This window comes from Durio zibethinus, chromosome 12 (assembly GCF_047325235.1).
Source record: "Durio zibethinus cultivar Kanyao isolate XHJ-2024 chromosome 12, ASM4732523v1, whole genome shotgun sequence".
Taxonomy (NCBI): Eukaryota; Viridiplantae; Streptophyta; class Magnoliopsida; order Malvales; family Malvaceae; genus Durio; species Durio zibethinus.
This window is the reverse complement of record NC_143173.1, coordinates 24,411,112-24,431,240: the sequence shown is the minus strand read 5'-3', so window position 1 is coordinate 24,431,240 and position 20,129 is coordinate 24,411,112. Positions and strand designations below refer to the sequence as shown.

At 28.2% G+C, this 20,129-nt stretch overlaps 1 protein-coding gene and 1 pseudogene across 2 annotated transcripts; one reads left to right on the top strand and one right to left on the bottom strand.

Moving 5' to 3' along the window:
• Positions 1-1,877: 1,877 nt before the first annotated feature.
• LOC111296415 (uncharacterized) lies at positions 1,878-3,658 on the bottom strand. The gene is made up of 4 exons (XM_022890703.2): positions 3,270-3,658; positions 2,504-2,614; positions 2,283-2,363; positions 1,878-2,169 (listed from the first exon to the last, which is right to left on the bottom strand). The coding sequence occupies exons 1-4, from the start codon at positions 3,507-3,509 to the stop codon at positions 2,095-2,097; spliced, it is 507 nt and encodes a 168-aa protein (XP_022746438.1). The 5' UTR covers positions 3,510-3,658; the 3' UTR covers positions 1,878-2,094.
• Positions 3,659-17,100: 13,442 nt separating this feature from the next.
• LOC111297992 (growth-regulating factor 3-like) lies at positions 17,101-20,065 on the top strand (annotated as a pseudogene). The gene is made up of 4 exons (XR_016326164.1): positions 17,101-17,453; positions 17,636-17,824; positions 18,268-18,652; positions 19,631-20,065. The product of XR_016326164.1 is annotated as a growth-regulating factor 3-like (transcript).
• Positions 20,066-20,129: the final 64 nt, after the last annotated feature.

Genomic DNA, 20,129 nt, shown 5'->3' with positions numbered 1-20,129 from the left:
GAGCCCAATAGAAATGGCTTTCTTTCCCCTTCCTTCCCTTAACCCCCAACTCTAACAGGCAGATATATCTTAAAACGTTGGAAGTCAAAAACCTTTACGGATTGTACTTGATCTACCAGGCTAAATCTCAAGTTCAATCCATGAATATGAACATAATTTTAGTAATATTGCTCATTATTGAACATGCAGGTTCACTGTTTCCTGCATCAGAAGATTGAACATTGACCGAGAACGTTTGGTCTCGTACCCCCATTGAATCCAACAGCCAAATTTGCACTAATAATCAGCTGCAGTTAACAAAGACACGCCAAAATGCCAGGCGGTTCTACTTTGTCAGGTTGACAGGTAAGTTCCATTAGGGTCAATGAAGATAATTGAACCAAGAAATGGAGAAGCTACAAGATCATAAGGTGCTCTGCACTTAAAAATGCAGCATCTGCCCGAAGTATCTTTTGCTTTTGAGCAATGGCCCAAAAAAAAAAAAAAACTTTTCTGAGAATGTTGTCATTGCTCCAATTAAACACGATCATGTGGGCACAAAGTTTCTGAATTTCACAGATGACTTTGAGTCGGGTGTCGGCAAACTAAAAGGCCACCTCTTTTGGGTGATTTATTCCCCTGGCAATATTTCATGAAACCATGTGTAAATTGGCAGATTCAGTTGTTCCCTCACTGGCATTTTTTTTATTTAAAAAAATTCAAAAATAAATAGATTGTTCAACTCTTCATTTCAGATATATATCTTAATAACCTACAGATCATTGCAGGTCATGCATTCAAAATAATTTCAATAAATGATCACCAATAAAACTCTGAATCCATTCAAAATAATCCTAATAAATGATCACCGTAAAACTTAAACTCAATACCTAAAAAAACGAGCCTCACTCACTGACGTTTGATATGACCTATATTGCAAATGCTGACAAACATCTTAAGAACAAAAAATTGTAGTTTTTACTTTGCACATTTGTTTGTAAAGCTTGTTCTCAAAAGATTTGAAATGAATTTCTAACAATCTTTTCATGTTAAATGCAATATTTGATTATCAATATGATTAGTGTTTTCAATGTATTGAACATTATAAACAGAATCTAAAATGATTTGGATGATTTTCTATGTTAATCTCCATCAGAAATCCCCAAATGTTTGCAAATCCATGAAAATTGAATGGAGACGCTTGAAACCTGATGCAATGTACATTGTCAAAGAACCCTAGTCGCACAAACAAACAGCCCACTGCCCCACCGATGAATCGATTGAACTCAATCCTGCTTGTGTAGTTGGAACAAGGCATGCACCTCTCCGCGTGAGCAAATTTCACTTGTCTTAGATGGATGTGTTCCAAGGATTTATTGGGGTTTGAAAATCATTTACTAATCTGCCAGAATATTGAATATTGACCATATTCTAAATCGGAAACGATGATGAACGTTCCATCTGAAGAATCTTAGATAGAGTGAAAACCACTACATTGACCACCTAAAAGTTACAGCTACTGCAACATCTACCAAGAATTCATTCACAAGAAACTTAAAAGGAAGAAAAACTTTAACAAGCATCAAATTTATGATTCACAATCACCGTTACATCAATAGTTTCTTTTGAACGATGACTTTCTTCAACAGGTAACTGCCATAACTGTAAATGCATACAAATTTCAACACTTTTCAACAGCAAATATATCTTCTTTGAAGCAGTTGCTACCAGAAATCTCAAGGAACTGCTAATGGGTATTGTGGATTAATTTCATGAACACCGTATAATTTATAGAATGGAAATTTAGACCCTTCCAACCTTTTCGTTTTCAAAAGAACTTTAAATTACATTAAACATAAAAGAAAACAAAACGGGTTACAAAAGATGAGCATGAGAAATCCGAGAAGAAAATGCAATCGGGATTCATCTAGTTACAAACCTGTTTATAGGATATTTCCCTTTCTAAATCAGCGAATGTTCATCAAATGCTAATGAAACAAACAAAGTTACCATACATTACACCAAAACAAGAAACGGTAACATGAATTTATAAATATCAAAGTCAACCTTACATACATCACACAAACCTAACCAGTTAAGCAGAGCTAAATTATATCAGTGTATGGAATCTATGTTCTTACTGAGCTCCTCCAGCTTCTTCATCCTCAACCTCTCACTTTCACTCACCAGCTGTTCAATCGATAAAAACAGATAACAACAAGGTGAGATCAGTCACAAGAAACAAGAAATTTACTTGCTTTGTAGCTTTAAGTTCGTTTTGACATTACAATATAAAAACTAACCTCCATCAGTTTTGTAATTAGCTGTACTTTTTCCTTGTTCTTTTCGTTAAATGCATCAAGGGCTTCCTTGTACTCCCTTTCCTGTAACATATTTCAATAACCTGAACTTAGCAGCCTGATGCAATCCTTCACAGATGATATTATAGCTTCCAGGTAATTGATAATATACAATCAAAATTGATTGAAACTTTCAATAGCTTCAAAGTTAGGTAAAGTTGTACCTTTTTCTGGCAGGTTTGCCCAAGTGGCTTCAATTCTTTGTTAACTACATCAATCTTCTTTCTGACCAAAGAAACTTCCTTCCTCATTGGATCTGCAAGTGCTTCAAGCTCCTGATAGATTTACATAGTTTTATTTGAAATGAGAAACAGTAGTAATATTATTATCATTTGCAATTACAGCCCTCGGGCTGAAATTATAAAAGTCAAAACAAAAACTTTTTGTATGTTCTAAAATTACAAAATAGTAAGATATATGAGCTATTAATTAACTTGAGTATTGTTTTTTGCAAAAAGATGTAAACCCCAAAATTAACTGACAATTTCTTTTTTGTATTAAAACCTTTAACTGCAAATCTGACAGATAAAATTCTTATAATTTCTTAAAGAAATGCATTATAAATACATCTTTTTCTTTCTACTAAACAATTGATGGGGAAACAAACTCATTTTTCACAAGGAATAGACATCAAAAGGCTAAACCCGAACACCCTCTTTCAGAATTTCAAATCCATGCCCAGATCATGAATTTTTATCACTATGTCAACCTCTGAACTCAATATTTTGCAGAAATTGACCAAAAAGAAAACAAAAAAAAAAGGAACTTATTTGAAATAAAGAGCCTTTAAACATTACAAATTTCACATTTCCAAGTCAAGCTAGAAAAAAAATATACAAGTCAAAATCAAGAGAAAAAAATAGCTTAGCCTGTAAGGTAACATGGGTACAAGCCAAAAGAAAAAAAGAAGCAAACTTTCTTTGAACATACCTCACGAATGACGGCCAAACGCTTTGTTTCCTCTTCAACACGGCCTAACTGAAGCTGAACCTTTTCTCTAACCTCCATCTTCTTCCTCTCAATCTCTTCTTCTTTGGCCCTGAAAGTGGAAAGTGCAGACCTTGAGATCTCTTCCTCTTCCTTAGACATGTGGCTGCTAAAGCTGAGACTCCCAGAGTTTTGAACCATCAACTGGTTTTGCTGCTGAGGCTGTTGCTCAGTCTGCATCATCTTGCCTAGCTCCAGTTTCTTCTCTGAAAGAAAAAAAAAAAAAAAGCTTCTTCCTCGAATTCCTCTCTTTATTATCTTCTTGCTCTTCTTTTTTTTTTTCTCTTTCTTTTGCTTTTGCTTTGAAATAGTTTCTTTTGTTTCTCTCTCTCTCTTCTATGTGCTTATAAACAAGGATGACTTTTTAAAGTTTTTATTTAATTTATTTTTATTAAAGCTTTTTTGTGAACCAAAATATTCAGGAGTACCAGTAAAAAGATAATGCAAATTTTTCTAAAAAATAATTAACCCAAATAAAAAAAGAAAAGCAGAAGCTGAAATGACCCAACTGCCAACCACTGATAAAGGAAATGGAGGATTTTCAACTTTACTGAATGAAGAATGTGTCCCTTGAAAATTTAAAACCCTGCCTACACGATGGTAAATGAACCCCACATGAAAAACGCCTTCACAATTTCAAAACGTTCACCTCAAATCTTATACTAGGGGACTGTACCCTAAAAAATACTTCGATTTTATAAATGCAGCAAAAATTTTCTCCGGAAAATGGCTTCAGTACTTTTGCCCCTCTCATACCAACCCAGATTTTATCCTTTTCTCTGTTTTTGGTGAAAAAAATTGTTCCATAGTATGATGCAAATGTACAATTTCTTTATAAGTTTTTTTAGAATTTGCAAAATGATTTTCATTTGGAATAGCATTGACGAGAGATCATCGATCTATCAAATTTGGTATGAACTTAAAAAATTCATTCAATCCATCTAAATCAAAACTCGATACAACTCAATTTAATCATAAAAAATTAATCATTTAAATTGGTCTAACTGAAATAAAAAACAATTCGAAATTAACTTTAAATTATTAATATACACTTGCTTGTTTCTTACCTCTACCAAAATCAGAACTTGTTGGAGGGTGCAGATGGGACCTTTTCTTGGACAAGAATGTGAATTTTTATTTGTAGGTAGACAGGCAACGTCAACCATCCACATTGGATGACTGACACAAGGACTTAACAAATTTTTTCCTTTCTTAAGATTGAATTTAATCATAGATATTAAAAACATATAATTACATTTTTACATGCATGTTGATGTTTTTGTATAATGGAAAGACTAACGAAAATGATTTGTCACGTAATCTTTCAGTTAGGATATATTAGTGGATTATTCAAAAAAAAAAAAAAGAGGATATATTAGTGGACTGTGAGTAAAATGTCTTTGATCATGATATTGATTTTTTTTTTTTGCTTTTTTTTTTCATTTTTTATGTGTAATTGAAGCTATTAAAAATAAATATATAAAAACCAATCATAGGGTAAATAGCAAATTTTCTAGTTCTGTTAGAATATTATTGCTATCAATTCAACTGTAGTTTTTATGGTTTTCAGTGTACATATTTGATAAAAACTAAAAATTATTTTTATTTTTTGTGTTTTAAATAACGATATAAATTAAGGGTAAGAAATCAAAATTTAATTTAAAATTATAATGTTTAGTTTCATTTGGATCAAGTTTTTTTATTTGATTCGAATCAATATTAAATATTAAATTTATATATTATGTTTAAATCGAATTTTAAATCGAAATATGAAAAATTTTTTAAAAAATCAAACTAAATTATATGTTTTTATTAATTTTAATATATTTTAAAAATTCTTATAAAGTAAAAATAATTATTTTATATAAAAATATATATAAATTTATTAAAAATATTATTAAAAAAATATATAAAAAATAAATAATTTAATTTAAAAAATCAATGAACAAAATTAAATTAATTAAATTCATTTTAGATCAATTTTTAAAAAATAATTTTAATTTTAAAAATTTATAATATTATACATTATAAAAAATCGAATCCAATGTGATTCGATTCAAAATGTTACCACCTCTAATAAAAATTATAATATAATAATTTTATATTTAATATAAAATAAATATGTTATAAATACATAAACTAATAAATTTAATTTTAAAAAGATCAGGATGAATAAATGACCAGTCTCTGCTTGAAGACTAGGCACTTAATTTAAAGTAAAGGAAGGTTCGGTAATGGGTGGATCAGAAAGGAGTAACCCACAAAATAACCACACCACACAAAGTAGAGGATAAGAGATATGGCCATTGCCAGCCCCTTTTGACAAAGCAAGAGTCTCCTCTTTTAATTGTTTTTCTCTTTGTTTATTCCTTTTTAATTCTGGATTTTTCCTCAAAAAAATATTTCTAATTTTAATATCACGCTTTTTATATTTATATTATCTGTTTTTTTTTAATATTTTACTTGGATGCTAATAAATTGGCATGATTGAGTCAAAGTTGTCCTTTAAAATATTCTAAAACGACACAATCACAATTAATGGATTTCTAACCTTTTTTTTGTTCTCTCTTTCTTTTTCCCTGTGGAAGATGGGGTCTGGGGGACCAGATTTTCTCATCAATTCTCCAAAGTCGAAACAAAACGCAAACCAAACAAAGGGAAAAATAAAAAATCCCATTCAACTTAAACGGTCAGGACCAGGATCATGAGATCAAAACTGATTTTGGGCCTAGGAATCTCCTGGTGGAGCCATCCAACGGTTGCCATTGAAGCACACCCATTAACGTCACTGGCCTGCAACCTGGACTTTTCATTTTTTGAGGATGACAATAAATATTATACTATTAATTGTAATAATTATCAGTAATAAAAAAGTATAGCAACGATGGCTACTTCCACCTAACGGCAGCACAAGCATTTTGATTAAGGGCGTCTTTCGAAGGTGATAATGATTTGCTGCCTGTCAGACCACCTTGGTGTCTCAAATTCTCTTCTTTTTTTTTTCTCTGGCAGGGAATTAAACATTTTTGGGTCTAGGAAAATCTCTAATATGTCAATGTCTTGGTGTCTTGTAGGAGTATGTATCTTTCTCTAAAGAATCTTGCGAAGTGGGGTTACAGTAATGGCAATGTCCAACTGTTTCTTTTAGATTCTCACCTCAGGTTATTATGATTGGCTTTTCAGTGTTAAATTTTGTATTTAGTTCAGATACTTGAGAAAATAATTTTGTTTTAATAGTTAATCATATAGTTTAAGATATTGCATTTGAAAGAAAGAAAGAAAGAAAAAAAAAAAAAAGGGTCTGAAGCACAGCCAACAAGCTCTGGCATTGGCCTGGGGCTGATGTGATTTAATTTTCATTTAAATTTTACACACTTATCATTAAATAAATTTAAATATCAATTTTAATAAAATTAAGTTAACATAAATTTTTTATTAATTTTTTTAATCATAATTATAATAATTATTATTATTATTTTTAATTTTACTATAATCATTCTCATAGATTATCTTTAATGTTTCTTTTGTTTTATTGTAATCAATGTATCTTCAACAAAATTAAGAATTATTTTCATTAACATTGAAAGCAAATCAATAAGTTCAGAATTACTTATATACTTACATGTCAATATGAATTCATGAGATTGATTTACCAATGCTTCATGAGTCAACTGTTGAATGCCTATTTCTCCTAAGAATCTTGTCGATTACGCAAGAAAAAGTAATTGCTTGATGACTGAGCTTCGTATTCACATCAAGGGTGGCCTGGATTGACTGATCTTCCTTGGAAAGACAGATGAATTACAGAACATGCCTCTAAATATTTAGGAGTCTTTAGTTCGTAAATTTTTATATGTCGAAGAAAAATTGATATTGAAAGAAAATATATGATTATTAAATTTTGTTAATTTATGGATATAAGATTTTTTATATTTAATTTAAAAGAATATAAGGTTATTTAATAAAATTTTTTATTATATTATTATTGATGATACGTAAATAATAAGTGATATTAATAATATCTTATAACTAGTTATATTTATATTTTTTATTTATTTATGTACTATGTTAAATTATTTATTTAATTATTTGATATTTATAAAATTAATTCATAATTGCAAATTATTAAAAATATTTTTTTTGGTTTTTTTGCCTTGTTGAAATTTTTTTAATGTAAAAGATTACATTTTTCTGAAACTCAAGAGTTAAAAGAAAAAATATATATATTTTCAATAAAGATTATATTTTTAATCTTAAAAACATAATTTTTGTTGAAATAAAATTTTTTTTATTTATTTAACATGTTTAATTATTTATTTATTTACTTTTTTAACATGTAAATTATTTATTTAATATTCATGAAGTTAATAAATTACTAAAAATTATTAAAAAAACTTTTTGATATTTTTTCTTTTTTAAGTTTTATAATGTAAAAGGTTACGTTTTTTTCCAAAAAAAGGTAATCTTTTATGATAAAGATACATTTTCTTTTTAAAAAGTAGTCCTTTATCATTCAAAGACAATTTTTTAAAAACAAAATCATGATATTTATACTTAAGACTTCGTTTTTAATTTAAAAAATATAATTTTTGTTAAAACTTAAAAACTAAAAAAAAAAAATTTATAATATATTTTTTATAAAGGTTATGTTTAATAATGTAATTTTTGTTGAAACCCATGAAGTAATAAAAATAAAATTTTTATTTATTTTATATGTTAAATTATTTATTTATTTATTTAACATATAAATAATTTATTTAATATTTATAAAATTAATAAAGAATTAAAAATTACAAAAAATATATATTTTTGCCATATTGAGTTTTTTTTTTTATGTAAAAGATTACTTTTTTTCACAAAAAACACGTAGTTTTTATACGATAAAAGATTATATTTTTAAGATAAAAATTATCTTTTAATTTTAAAAACATAATTTTTGTTAAAACCAAAGTGTTAAAAGAAAAAATAAATTTTTTATAATATAATTTCAACAAAGATGCATGCTTTTAATTTTTAAAATTTAGTATTTGTTGAAACCCAAAGAGTAATAAAAATAAAATTTTTTACAATATATTTTCAATAAAAATAATGTTTAAAATTTAAAAAAGTAATTTTACTTGAAACTATAAAATTTTGAAAAATAAATTTCTTTTTCAAAATTCTATATTTTAAAGATAAACTATGTTTTTATCTAAAAAAAGTAATTTTTCTTGAAATTATATAATGTTGAAAAAATAAATTTTTAATCAATTAAAACTAAAAATTTTAATTATAATCCACAAAATTGTTTAATATATTTTAATTTCAAATAATTTAATATTATTTAAAAATATACATATATTAACAATTATTGTATTTTTTGTTAAATAAATTCAAATTAATTATACAAATTTAATACAAATAAAAAACGAATTAATATTATCATTTAAAAAAATAAATTTTAAACATGATTATTGCCAAAGTGTCAAAGGATGAGACTTAAAATATTTTATCTATGTCAATTTGGATATCAATTTATCATATAATTTTTTTATTTTGAAAAATAAAATAAATCATAAAAATTATTTATCCAAAATAAAAATAGTATATCTTAAAAAACCTTAAAAAATGAAGATTAATGATTCGGAATGATCTTTTCTCAAGTCTTAAAAAAATTCAAAAAATCATATTATAAGAACCACACATAAAAATCACATTTAAAAAAAATAAAATTTCTAAAATAAATCTTATTTTCTTCCTCCCAACCGCCCTATTAAAGATTTTCTATGGAAAGAGACCACTGACCAAATCATAGGGATAACTTGACAGCCGAAGTTCATGGCTTTTTGACCTGGATAATGATATGCGTCGACTCTCAAATCAAGGAACCCGCAGATGACCGGAACTCAGTGGCTTTCATAGCACAATTTTTTTTTCCGGTTGGACAAAGTTTTCCGGAAAGTGATACTACAATTTCAAGTTCACATCCTCAATACTTTTAAAAGATTTAGATTATTGTATTATTATTTTCACTAAAAATGCGTTATATGTTAAGATGACTGGTTCCTCCTTCGGCAAGTAGTTTTTACGGACATTTACCTCGTATCAATAGATATGATAATTTGTATTATTATATTATATAAATATTATATTTATATTATATTTTATATAAAAATTAAATATCATAAATTATATTAAAATCAAAATATAAAACATAATTTTTGTATTTTATTAAAATTATTTATAAGTTTTAAAAACTTTTAAATAATATTATTTTTAACTTTTTATTTATATTTATTTTATATCATATTATCGTATCATATTTTAAATTATTAAATTTACGTTTAAAAACCTCCCATGATCGTTTGCCCCGTTTCTTACCCTTTTTTCTTCTTTGATAGACAAAGAAATCCTTGCCTGTTGAGTCTTTTTTATTTTCTTTCTTTTTAATTCTTAACATATCCTCAACTTCCCTAACCTTATTTATTTAACTCATTGAAAAAAAATATATATTATATGCTTAAATTCTATCAAATTTATAATCTTTAAAATCTACATTCCTACCATCCTAATGTTCAATTGGCATTTTTAACTTTGTTTCTATAAACAATACAAAGTAGAAATTGGATAGTTTATCTATGTAGCACATTTGTAATCCAAGTTGCTTATTGAAATCCCTTTATGTAGGCTTTTTTTTATCATTGAACGGAAACTTATATGTGTCCCAATCCTTTTTTTTTTTTTTTTTGGTTGTACTCTGGTCATTTTCAGTATATTCCATATCAATTAAAATTGCAGCTTTTTTTAAATGCCAAAGTGGGTTTGCTTTCTCTTTACATTTTCAATTAAACACTCAATCGTTCATCGCATTAAATTTCTCAGGCTTTGATGCCTATTGGATTGTCGTTTTGTTGGTATTTGCACCAACAATTATGAATAATGAATTCCCCCAACAAACCGTTTCTTGTGGGGGTCACTCCCTTATATTTTCGTTTTCATCCAAAACGCTGTTACATTCTTCAATGTTCAATCGTACGTTTTCTACCCTCTTCCGCTGTTTTTATTTTGTCATTAAAATTGTTAAGTTGCAAAAATACAAAATTCATTTATTAACAATGCGAGAGCCCAACCAACATAAATCATGAGAATCGAAACCTTGAAACCTTGCAATAAAAGCCCAACCACAGTAGATAATTCTAATATGGATTCTATTGGGTGATTTGAGTCTATGTTGGATATGTTTAGGGCTCAAAGCCCACCAACTAAGTTAAGTTTTGGATTCACCCCAACTGGATTTGGGCCTCTGGTCCTCCTCCAAACAATTACTTGAAATTTATGTTAAAAAAATTTTGGTCGAATAACACAATTTGAGGATAGGATAGATGTTGTAGGTCTTAATATTTGGATTTTAAAATGATCGAATCTTATTTTTTAAAAGCAATTACATAAATTAATTGAATTAAATTTAAACTTTTCGATCTTGCTAGCCTTGGATGTTGCATCTCGAAAGCGATAGTAATCTTCTAGGACACCAGTTTTAACATAAAAATAAATAAATTTAGGCAACCAACTGCAATTTCAGGATGAAAAACAAAGGAGCAAAATTTATAATCAGTAATATTTTCGCTAATCTCCTTGTTTATTTAACGTTCATTTGGAAGCTTCAGAGGAGGTTTTTATGGAATCGAAAGGTATATTTTATAGTTGGACCGTTTGCATACAATATTTAAAACAAAGCATTCAATTTTTATAAGAATAATAATTAGGGTTTCTTTTATAAGGTAGGGTTCGTGGCTAATATAAAGATTTTAAGATTTTTTACACAAAAAAAGACAATAATATTCAAAGCAATAAGTATTTTTAAGTTCATGGCATTGGATTCTTTATCCACAGAGGACAATATGGAAAGCTTACTGTGATGGGAAGGGTGGTTTTAATTAAACTAAAAGATTCAAATAAATTATTGAAATTCATATATTCATATTATATTTTATAAAAAAATTACGTGTCTTAATTTATATCAACATAAAATACGATATTTTTTTAATTTTATTAAATTCATATACAATTATTATTAAAATTTTAAATAATGTAATATTCGTATTATTTTTTCATACTAATTTTATTTTATATCAATATATCTTATTTTAGATTGAAAGTTTTAGTTTCGATTATCAAACACATGATCATGCATGTTCATTCATAGAAGAAAAAGAATAAACTTATTCCCAACCTTTTAACTTCAGTAGTAATTTTTAATTCCAAACATGTGTACGTAAGATGGAAGCCTTTAATTTAATAATTGATGCATGTAATTTTTTAAAAATTAAAAAAAAAGTATGATTCAAAATTTTTTACTTTTATCTTTTATTCTTTCTTTCGAAACCTTAAAAACTAATCTAATTCCCTTCTCAATTCCTATATATTAACCGATTAGTTCTTCGTGCACATGCACTGGTCTTGACTTTTTATATGTTGTTCAATAAATTTTTTTAAGGTTTGTTATTATCTTTCATTTGTCTTACTTCTTTTCTAATTTATTTCAATTGTAATCATACGACAATGCTGCATGCACATAAATTATTTGCATATATGCTTTTTTTTTTTCAAGTGTTGAAAGCGGAAGTCACGTGAAAGCACGTGAGGAGGGAGGGGGTGGCATGCCGGCGTCGGCGTGCCTTTCTTTATGCTACGGAAAATGTTGAAAAAGGAAAGGGACCCATGTGAGCAGATGTCTGTCTTCTGACATCTACACTGACATTTTAGTCCCTTCAGACATCATGTGACCATCCTTCTTCGTTATAATTACTACTTAATTAATAACTTAATCCCCCTTTTATTTATTTATTCTATAAATTAATTAATTAATTTAAGTGTTTTAATTTTTCTAATTTTTAATTAGAGTATAGACCAATTGAGTGACGTGGTTCTTTCTCGTAGCTCTAGGGAGATCCGTACGCAGTGCAGTTGATCCGAGATTTTCCTTTTTTGCTTGAGTTTTTCTGCTAGCTTTGAGAAACGCTAAATTTGTCTGATCGATTACTCGTAAACAAAAATAAATATATATTTTTATTTATAACCATTTCAAAGTTTAATTTTATTTATTTATGTAATTATTTTAAATAAATAATAATAATTTTTTATTTTAAAATTATAATATCTTTTATATATAAAAAAAAACTCAACCAATTATGTATTACATAAGTAATTTTTTTCTATTAAAATGGAGAGAAGAAATAGTAAAAAAAGAAAAAAAAAAAAACGAAAGAAAATGGAGTGAAGTGAAAAGCAAAAGAGTGTGAGGAAGGTACCGTGAGGCATGGTGAGCAGTTTTGATTAGTCACATCACTGGCTCAACGGTTGTTGATTGCATCAACGCGTCCAACGGATGATGCTGGATTGACACGGTTGATTAAAAAATTAGCTTATCTATTAACAGCTCGTGTATTGTTATTTAACGTGTTCTATCGATATGACTTATAAAATTTGTGACGATAATCCAATATGATATATGATTATAATTTTTGTAAGTTGTGGCATATCTAGTACAACATTAATTATTTTTTAAGATTTTTCTTTAAATTGTTAATTATTTTTAAAAATTAATTTATATGAAATTAATATGTAAGTAATATAATTTATGTGATTTGACAAAATTTTTATGTTTATCATTAAAAGTTAAAGAAATTTATCAAAATAATATGTAAAAATTAACAAATACTAATGTTACGTCTCTAAATAAAAAAAATATGGACATCACATTATTATTTTATTTTTCCTTTATATTATATGATGATTCATTTATATTATGTGTTTTATCTTACTCTTGGTTTTTTACAATCAATATTTAAATAATACACATTTCATAGTTTTTTTTTTAAATGATAAATCAAAATAAAAATTTTGTAATTTTATCTAATAATTGTTTAAATATTTTATAATTAGATTTAATGATACAATTTTAATTTTTATAAACTGCCAAAATAAAATATCAAAACTCAAAAGAATCAAATAACTTATATCATAAGATAAAAGTAACATAAAATATAATTAAATATCAACAGATTAAACTCATTTATAATATTTATAAACCACTACAACACAACACATTAATTATTGTTTACCGTGCGGTGCTAGCCCATATATCACATGCTGTCACTAACCCTTAATAGATTATGTCATGTCAGTCCAATAAACTCAAAATTATTAACCCATCATGGCACAAATATATGAGTTGTGCTTAATATGGTCCATGATTATAGTAATGGATCGTGCTAAACATAACTCATGCTATATCGTGTTACGAGCTATTCAACTCATTTGATACTTCTAAGATTCAAAATCATGTATCTTTATTTCTTTAAGGACATTTGGTTTGTGAATTTTGATATTCTATTAGGAATTTAACTTTTCATAATATTTTTTACCTTTGATTTATTGCTCGTATCATAATAAACCTAGATTCCAAAATTGAGACTTTCAAATTACAATAAAATTAAATATCATAATTGTTTTTTATATAACTAATTAAATAAGTTGCTCAATTTTTTAAATCATGATAAATGTAATATATATTTTTTTAACAATAAATCATCAATAAAATTTAAATTCAAAATCATTTATATTGAAATAAACTAACTTACCCTTTAAATCATTTATCGTCGATAATTAAATGTTTTAATCAGTGAGAACATTTTAAAAATAATTGTAAAATTTAAATTTTATATTTATTAAATATAATTTTTTTAAAAATAATTATATGAATTAATATATCTAAACCCGAATTTAAGGATTACAAAATTTTACACTTATATATGATGTCACTCCACTCCTGAAATTATGTTGGTTCCGGTAGAACGAATAAGTGAAGTTGGACAGTAGTAATTAGTAACAAAATGTATAAATTAAAGCGCAAATTGGAGGGCAGATGAGAAAGGTAAATGATAAGAGAAAAGCATCATTATTCATTAGTTCATAGCATTGCATGAATATGAATGTGGAGTGTGGAACACGGAGAAAGAATAAGGCATTTAGGTCAAACAAGAATACCCCACAAATGAGAAGTCTCTACTCATTAGTCAGAGACTCAGAGGTCAGACAGAGAGAGAGAGAGTGAGAGAGAGAGCCTTCGAAGTTGGAGTGTCCTTTTTTTTTTTTTTTTTAATTGTTGGCTTGCTTTTAAAGCACCCTTCAGCTTGTTAATTGGGCCAAAATTTGTTGACAGGTGAGAAAAATAAATACATGACAAAAAATGAGAAAGATTGGAAAATAGTGTAAATTTTATTGCTTCATAATTTGAGGGAAGAACACATTTTCTTCTTGCTTTATTTTTTTTCTGATGAATACTACTAGGCTTCTTGCTATAAATTCCATATTGAGTACGACTGACCAGAAAATATAATTGCACGACAAAATGTGACATTATGTTTGGTACGAATGCAATCATTTTTTATTGTTTTGTTGGACATAAATAAAAAAGAAAAAAATATGAACGAAATTTTAAGAAAGGTGTTTATAATTTAATTTTAATTGAATTAATCGATTAAATTAAATTAATTTAATTAATGATTTATTAATTTTTATTGATTAATAAAAATAATTTTAAAAAAAATTTAATTTTCAATTAATTGGGTTTGAAAATTGAATTAATCAAAATATAATATAATTGACATATAAAATAAAAATACACAAAATGGATTATAACATTTCATAAATTGTTTGAGTTTTTAATATAATATTTATTATTTTAAATATTTTATTAAATAATTTATTTAATTTGTTTAAAATATGAAAAATTAAGTGTTTAAAATATAATTTAATTTAAATGTATTTATTATTTGGTTAATAAAAAAATTAATCAAATTAACTAAATTAATTCATAAATTTAATTTGATTAATAAAAATAATATAATTCAGTTAATTCGATTTTGAATCATTTAGTTTGAAATTAATCGAATTAATCGAATAAACACCTATAATTTTTAGATTTTTTTCCCTTTTAATATTACTTTTTTTTTCAATAATTTAGGTATATTTTTAATTATCATCATTTGTAAGTATGATTTTCTTAATTCGTGAATGTTTCATTTCCTTCGCTGATATATATTTTCACAATATGGAATCATTTAACACGTCAAATGATATAACCCTTCACCAAAACCAATTATTCTATTTACAATATTATTATCAATTATCCCCAAATGTTTTTTTTTTTTTCGTTTTTTTTTTTTTTTGAGCCAAGAATTGGGTGAGATATTAAATTTGTAAGGCTGAAATGGTATTTGTGGGGCAGTCAGCTGAGCTGTATGAAACATAATTTCAACTTAATTTCCATGTCCATTTTCCGGTGGAAAAAAAAAAGAAACCAAATTTCATCTTTGTCGCATAAAATCCGAAACTTTTATTATTGTTATTACTGGCTAGCATGATTTACAAAAAGAAAAAGTTGAAACCTATGGAATAATTGAGTTCACATTTCACACAAATTTGTTTTAGCCTTTTTGAGGATAATAAAAATTTTATAAGAGTTTCGTTAATGGGTGTTCTAAAAATACTTATTAAATGATTAAAGAGTATTATGTAAGTTTGAATTTTAATTTTTTTATTAAACTCGACGAAAAAGTTTTAAGTTTGATTCCTGTTGATAGTCATTTGTTGAGATAATTTCGAATGCACGATCTGCAGTCACTTATTTTACGTTGTCAGATACGACACATCTTGTTCTGATTTGAGGATTGAACAGGTTATTTACCTCCGGATTTTTTTTTACCAAAATTTTTTTAAAAATATTTAAAAATAAATTTTAAAGTTTTAATTTAATATAATATTATAAAATAATTAAAAAATTAATATAAGCATATAAAATGAGAAAAAATATTTTGTAAGGAGGGTTGGGGTGTAAAACTACGACAATCTTCATGTTAAGTTAAAGCATATTTGATCAATAAAATTTTCGTAAATGATTAAACTTTAAAGTTTGAATATAAAATATTTAAATTTAAATTTTACAGTTTTTTGTTGATTATTGGTAAATAATTTATAAATTTAAAAAATTAAAAATTTTCATAATTTTTTTTTATGAATTGATAATTATTTTAATCTCAAAAATAAAATAATTTTTCTTATTTTTTACAAAAAAAAAAGGTAAATACATAATGAGACACATTTTGAGATACTTATGATTTCAATTCAGGAGACTGAAAAGACAAACCAGAAAAGCGTGAGCTCGGCTCTGTCGGCTTCCACAAATCCTAATATATATGGTTAAATATTATCATGTATAATTAGCCCTGGTTTAAGGATGTAATTACACTTAACATTGGTAGGTTAAGATTAATTAAAATTGGATACGATAACATATGATAAAAAAATAAAAACATTAAAATAAATTAATATCGATTAAGATTTTAATAAAAATAAAAAAATTATATTTTATATTTTTATATGAATATAAACTATTTATGTAAAATAAAAATAAAAATAATTAATATTTTACCTAATACAAATGCTGCGGGCTTAAAAAAAATGGTATTTCCAAGGCAAAGGAGAAAGGCAGAAAGACTGCAGGTTATAAGCTTCAATCTCAACAGGGTTTTTTTATAGCATTTTTAAAAATTTTTTGGGGGTTTCTTTGTTTTTGCTCTCAACTGCCTTGTCTGTCTTTTTTTGTTTGTCAAGTGCCATAGGCTTCTCCACTGGTCATAAACAAACTTTGCAGGCTTTCGTGTCAGAATAGTTTCTCTTTTCTATGTCTCTCTCTCTCTCTCTCTCTCTCTCTATCTTAAGTATGCTATCTGCCAAAGTGATAAAAGAAGGTCCTGCAAAAGCTATTCTAAACTCTCTTCACATATACAACACACACCAAGCAAAGCTCTCTGTTAAACACCCAACCCAAAGCCGAAAGCAACCCCAAACTACAAATCTCTTCTCTCTCCATGGACTTGCATCTGAAGCAATGGAGAAACCAGCATGAGTCAGAGCAACAACCTTCTGCAAAGATACCAAAACTTGATCTCCTTGATCCTCATCATCAACAACAACAGCATCACCCATCTGGGTCTTCTGCTCTCCCTTTGTTTCTACCTGAACCCAACAGCAAAATTAGCAGCAACCTATCAGCAGTTCCAGATTCAATCTCCAGGTTTACCAGTAAGAATTTTTTTCCCTCTTTTTCTTTATCTCATCTTGACAGGAACCTCAGAAAGTTTTACTCCCTGGTTTGGAAAGTTTCTGGCTTGTTTACTTCCTTGATTTTTGCCTTCCAAATTACCTTTTCTTGCTTTAAAACCTTGTTGGGGTTCTCACTTCTCACTTTTTTTTTTTTTGGATAGGGACAGGAAGTTACTTCAGCTTGGCTCAGTGGCAGGAACTTGAGTTACAAGCTTTGATCTACAGATACATGTTAGCTGGAGCTGCTGTTCCACCTGAACTCCTCCAACCAATCAAGAAAAGTCTTCTTCACTCTCCTCCATATTTCCTCCACCACCCTCTTCAACTCTACTCCCATTACCAGCCAGCTTGTAAGTTATTATTCATCAACTATCCTTCTTGGTATACTATTAAACGTTAAGTTCATTTACATTTTCTTTAAATGCACAAGACTTCGGCACAATAATTCCATGGATTCGTATCAATTAATGTTTAGATTTTTGTCTACCTACCAAGACAGTGAAACCCCCTAGGGTTTGTTCACATAACGTTTTAAAATTTTACATTTTTGTCAAGATCTGATTTCCCAATTTGTGATCTGTTCTTGCTTTTATATTTATGAAATGTGTACTTTATCGTATTCTAAATAAATTTATTTTGCGTAAGGCATAAGAAAACTATATGCTAAAAGAAATTGGTTCACAAATAATTTTATATTATGTCTACCTTGGGAATTAATGAATCCTTCCAAAAAATAAATACTAGTAGTAGTAGTAGTGAACTTTTGATGAAGAGTATGAACACGTGTGATCAGTCTTGCAATCAGGGCACTTTGGAAGAGCAGCAATGGATCTAGAGCCAGGCCGGTGCCGGAGGACTGACGGTAAGAAGTGGAGGTGCTCGAGGGATGTGGTGGCCGGCCAGAAGTATTGCGAGCGCCACGTGCACCGTGGCCGCAACCGTTCAAGAAAGCCTGTGGAAATGCCCACATCTAACACCATCACCACCCTCACCCAAAATAATGCGGCTGCTCCTTTTGTTCGTGCTTCTGGTGCTGGTGTTGGTACTATTGGATGTGATGCCCTTAAAGCCAGTTCCCCAACTACCCCTTCACCCTTAGCAGTGGTGGCTAACGGACCCAACAATTTTGGCCTTTCGGGGCCTTCCCCTCCCATCGATCTTCTTCACCTTAATCATAGGTAATCTTACTGCCTATCTTCTGATTTGGAACTGCTTTTACTCTTTCACCCATGTTGTTTAGCTGGTAATTTACTGGGCTCATGATTAGGAAAGCACCCTGCCACATTGATAAGAACAGCTGAGCGAAGGGATTTGGTCTCTCGGTAGTTGATGTAGGTATCTAACAACTTCAAAGTCGACTTGGATTCTAAGGTTCGATTTCTCTCGTATCAACCCGGTGATGGAGGGAAAGGAAAGGGAAGGAGGTAGATAGGAAAATGTATAATTTACAGTCTTTTTATATAAGAGGCTTCTACAGTTAATTTTGTTGGTAGCACTGGTGTACTTGTGCTAATTGGAAAATTACAAAATATGAACACAAGAATAGTTTATGTGTTTGTGGAATTGCATAAAAAGCGGTGATATCTATTAAATTTGATATTTGAATTTTAGTACTTATTTATTATTTTTTATCTAAAAAAAATTAGACAATATTTTTGTCCTTGCTCTTATTTCTAACCCTGAATTGAACTGTGAGTAGGTCTTAAGTTATGACTTAAATGGTTGAAAATGTAGAATGAGACGAGGGATGTACAAATTTATCCACAACTCGTAAGAAAGTTTTATTTATTTATTTATTTTTATGTTGTATGAATGAAGATTTGAACTTAAAAAAGTAAAGGCAATTTTGCTATACTAGTTGTTGTATTATAGTTTAAAGAAGGATGGGAAATATGTTACAAACTCGTGGAACTTTGGATTCCACAGAATCTTTTGTTGGGATGTCACGCTTTTTGTATAGTGATGATATCCTTCCATGGTAGGACCCTATTAATGTATCTTAAATCTGGACAGGAGATTTGGATTCGGTACAAACTTACCCCAACCACTTCTTTAGTCGTTTGTAACGTGCTTTGCTTATGCTTTCGTACAATTTATTTTCTCTTTTTTTTTTTGGGCTTGTCTTTTGTTCTACAATGTTCTTTTATGTCTGGCAGTTCCTTAGAGTCCAAAAATGAACATAAGGGCCTTTTTGAAACCCCAAATGAAGTTGATAACAGATCTGATGGTCACATTTTGAGACATTTTTTTTATGATTGGCCGAGATCCCTAAAAGAACCTGATAATGCTGGAACAAATGCAAGCCCAATAAATTCTGCAACATGCCTTTCCATTTCAATGCCTTGAAATTCATCGTCTGATGTGTCGTTGAAGTTGTCTACCTGCAATGGAGACCAACTGGTCCCCAGGACGGCGAAAGGTATCAGCCACAATTGAATTGGGCAACGGGTTGGGCCACAAACCAGGTGGCTTCGATGGGATGACCCCTCGCTAAGGCGTTAAGATCATCAACATCTAATTCACCACCAACTAGTGTTCTGCATCGGTTGCTTAGGGGTTCTGCATCTGAAACTAGCTATGTCAGCACTTGAATTCTGTGTTACTTTCAACTTTAACCGTTTTAGGCACTCCAAACACCTTTCCATGTAAATTGCT

What these genes read in the sequence shown, in the direction of transcription:
- LOC111296415 (XM_022890703.2), bottom strand. Translation starts at nt 3,509, where the DNA reads ATGATGCAGACTGAGCAACAGCCTCAGCAGCAAAACCAGTTGATGGTT. An exon ending in GTTTGGCCGTCATTCGTGAG is followed by an intron (nt 2,615 to 3,269) that starts GTATGTTCAAAG and finishes TAAATCTATCAG; the next exon opens with GAGCTTGAAGCACTTGCAGA. An exon ending in GGCAAACCTGCCAGAAAAAG is followed by an intron (nt 2,364 to 2,503) that starts GTACAACTTTAC and finishes AATATGTTACAG; the next exon opens with GAAAGGGAGTACAAGGAAGC.